At 41.8% G+C, this 3,031-nt stretch overlaps 1 protein-coding gene across 2 annotated transcripts in view; it reads left to right on the forward strand.

Moving 5' to 3' along the window:
- Window positions 1–2,576: 2,576 nt before the first annotated feature.
- The window catches only part of CDC42SE2 (CDC42 small effector 2), a 121,535-nt gene continuing 121,080 nt past the window's right edge, over window positions 2,577–3,031 (forward strand). For both annotated transcript variants that reach the window (XM_011951036.1, XM_011951035.1), the window contains exon 1: window positions 2,577–3,015. Coding sequence is in view for 1 of the 2 variants with exons in the window: in XM_011951035.1 (XP_011806425.1) it covers window positions 2,673–3,015 (343 nt within the window). In the remaining variant the exon portion in view is untranslated. The remainder of the gene's footprint in view (window positions 3,016–3,031) is intronic.

Genomic DNA, 3,031 nt, shown 5'->3' on the forward strand with positions numbered 1-3,031 from the left:
ACTGTGTATTATGTGAGTAAATTATGAACAGTGTCTATTTTTTACCCTTGTCTTTCTTTTGGAATAAGATTTTACTCAGTAACAATTTTAAGGACAGTGTGCAGATACATCATAACGACTCTAGAAAAATTTTATGGCCGGCGCGGTGGCTCACGCCTGTAATCCCAGCACTTTGGAGGCCGAGGAGGGCGGAACACGAGGTCAGGATCCTAGCCAACACAGTGAAACCCTGCCTCTACTAAAAATACAAAAAATTAGCCGGGCATGGTTTCGGGCGCCTGTAGTCCCAGCTACTCGGGACGCTGAGGCAGGAGACTGGCGTGAACCCGGGAGGTGGAGCTTGCAGTGAGCCCAGATCGCGCCACTGCACTCCAGCCTGGGCGACAGAGCAAGACTCTGTCTCAAAAAAAAAAAAGAAAAAAGAAAAAAAAAGAAAAATTTTATTTGGTATTACTGTAATTACAAACTACAGGTTAACATTGATGAAATACATTGTCAATGTTTTTATAAACAAAAGTCTATTTAATTTTATAAAAAAATCAAATTGTTATGTAATCTGTAGCTTTAAATTGTTTTAAATCATAAAGGATAGATTAAATGTATAAAGAGACTGCTATGAATATAACATTGAGCAAATAATTATGCACATATACTCTACAAAAAGTATCATCCAGGCCAGACACCGTGGCTCATGCCTGTAATCCCAGCACTTTGTGAGGCAAGGAGGGCGGATTGTGTGAGCCTGGGAGTTTCAGACCAACCTGGGCAACATAGTGAGACCCTGTCTACCAAAAATACAAAAATTAGCCAGGTGTGGTAGTGTGCGTTTGTAGTCCTAGCTCCTTGGGAGGCTGAGGTGGGAGGATCACTTGAGCCCAGAAGACAGATCGCAGAGAGCTGAGATCGCACAGATTAGGCCACTGCACTCCAGCCTGGGTGACAGAGTGAGACCCTGTTCCCCCCCCCCAAAAAAAAGTGTCAATTCAACTGAATGGCATTGTGTACTTTTTTTTTTAACTGATGAGAAGGGTATATGAATAGCTATAGCAACTGAAATTATATCGTGCTATTCAATCACGGAATGTTCTGTTACAAAATATGAAAAATCTGAAAATAAATGTTTATATAATGAATACTACCCTTTATAAGTAAATGATAGAAAATTTGCTATTTTTCATGGCTGAGGAAGGCATTCACAAAAAGTTACTACATTTGTAATTCAAAGGGAGGCTTATAAGCACATATATCAAGTTCAGGAATTTTCTTTTTTTTTGTTCTAGGAAATTTTTAGAATTAATAGTCTTCATATAACCTCCCTATACTCTATCATGTTATTCTCATTCAATGAAGTAGGATTGTAGTGTATCATTGGTCAAAAAACTGCATTAAATGTCAAGTAAATGGTTATCACCGTACTCAGAGTAACTGTAAAATCAAAATGCTTATGGTATGATGTAGATAAAGATCTTATGGTTAACTGAGACAGAAACCCAGAGAAAATTTAAAATTAAAAAAATTGGTCATTTTTTGTTGCTTTAGTTTTTTTAATCTCAGGGAATTTTAAAATTTTTCATTTATTCTAGGCACTTGGGATACATCAGTTGAACAAAACAGACAACAATCCCAGCTTCTGCTAGAGAAGGCAGACACTAAAAGCTAAACATATCAAATAAATCCAGTCATACCTCAGTATCCGAGGGGGACTGGTTCTAGGACCCCATCCAATATCAAAATCCTCTCAGGTCTATAATAGAAAATGATATGGTATTTGCACATAACCCACATATATCCTCCTGTATAGTTTATCTCCAGATTACTTATAATACAATGTAAGTACTATGTAAATAGCTGTTATATTGTATTGGGTTTTTTTTGTATTTTTAAATTGTTGTATTTTTTTCCCCAAATATTTTCCATCTGTGGTTGGTTGAATCCAGGAACGCAGAACCCATGGATACGGAGGGCTGACTGTGAATGGCAAAGATTGTTACAAGGTGGGAAGTGTCATGGGAAGAAAGGAAAAATAGCAAGGCAGGAAAGATTGAGAATTTTTTTTCTCTTTTGGAAACAGGTGTCACTCCGTCCAGCCCAAGCTGGTGTGCAGTGACCTGATGATGGCTCACTGTAACCTAACTCCTGGCCTCAGCCTCCAGAGTACTTGGGACTATAGGCATTCGCCACTACACTAGGCTATTTTTTTGTGTGTATGTAGAGACAGGGTGTCGCTATGTTGCCCAGTCTGTTCTATTTTGAAGGTACAACCAACAAGCTTTCTTCACAGATTGAAAGTGAAAATGAGAGTATGAGAGGAGTTATGGATGATATAAAGTTTTTGACCTCAGCAACTAGAAATCCTCGCCATCGACCTAGAATGGGGAAGACCATACATTACTTATTATATTCAAAGTAGTACAGGTTTGAGAGCTTACTTCAGTGGCATTACGCTCTTTCTCTATCCTTTTGACCTCACGATAAAGTTTTGTAGGTATTTTGGTGGACTGCTGGCTGCTAGATAGGGCACTCATGTTTCTGATTTTTGAGATACGTAAAATACACAGCCAAAGGAATCACAGAAGTCCAGTACATGTGTAATTTTCACGCATTTCAAATGCCAGGTGGATGATCTCAGCTTTAACCCAGTTAATGATGGATTGAACAATTCTGACTTTTACATGAAAAAGCAGTGGTCAGAGGATGGGATCTCAACTGTCACTGAGAGACCCCTCGTCCCACAACCGCTCAGCACCCACCCACCCTTGCCTGGGCGCGTCCACCACCCCACAACGTGCGCAGACGTCGCTCCTCCGCAAGGCTGTCCGCGGCCCGGGCTGGGGTGGGAAAGGGCTCCCGCAAGCTCCCGCCCAGGTTTGGTCGCCATCTTTCGGAGCGTCCTTTCCCGCGAGTGCTGCAGCCCCGGATCTCAGGCGTCCGTTAGTTACAGAGGCCAATTCCTAACCCCCGCGGCTCGAATCCCTGAGGTCCCGCCGCCTGCCGGCCGACCCACCCATCCCGGAGGTACGGCGGGGGCGGG

This window comes from Colobus angolensis, unplaced genomic scaffold (assembly GCF_000951035.1).
Source record: "Colobus angolensis palliatus isolate OR3802 unplaced genomic scaffold, Cang.pa_1.0 Scaffold314, whole genome shotgun sequence".
Taxonomy (NCBI): domain Eukaryota; kingdom Metazoa; phylum Chordata; class Mammalia; order Primates; family Cercopithecidae; genus Colobus; species Colobus angolensis.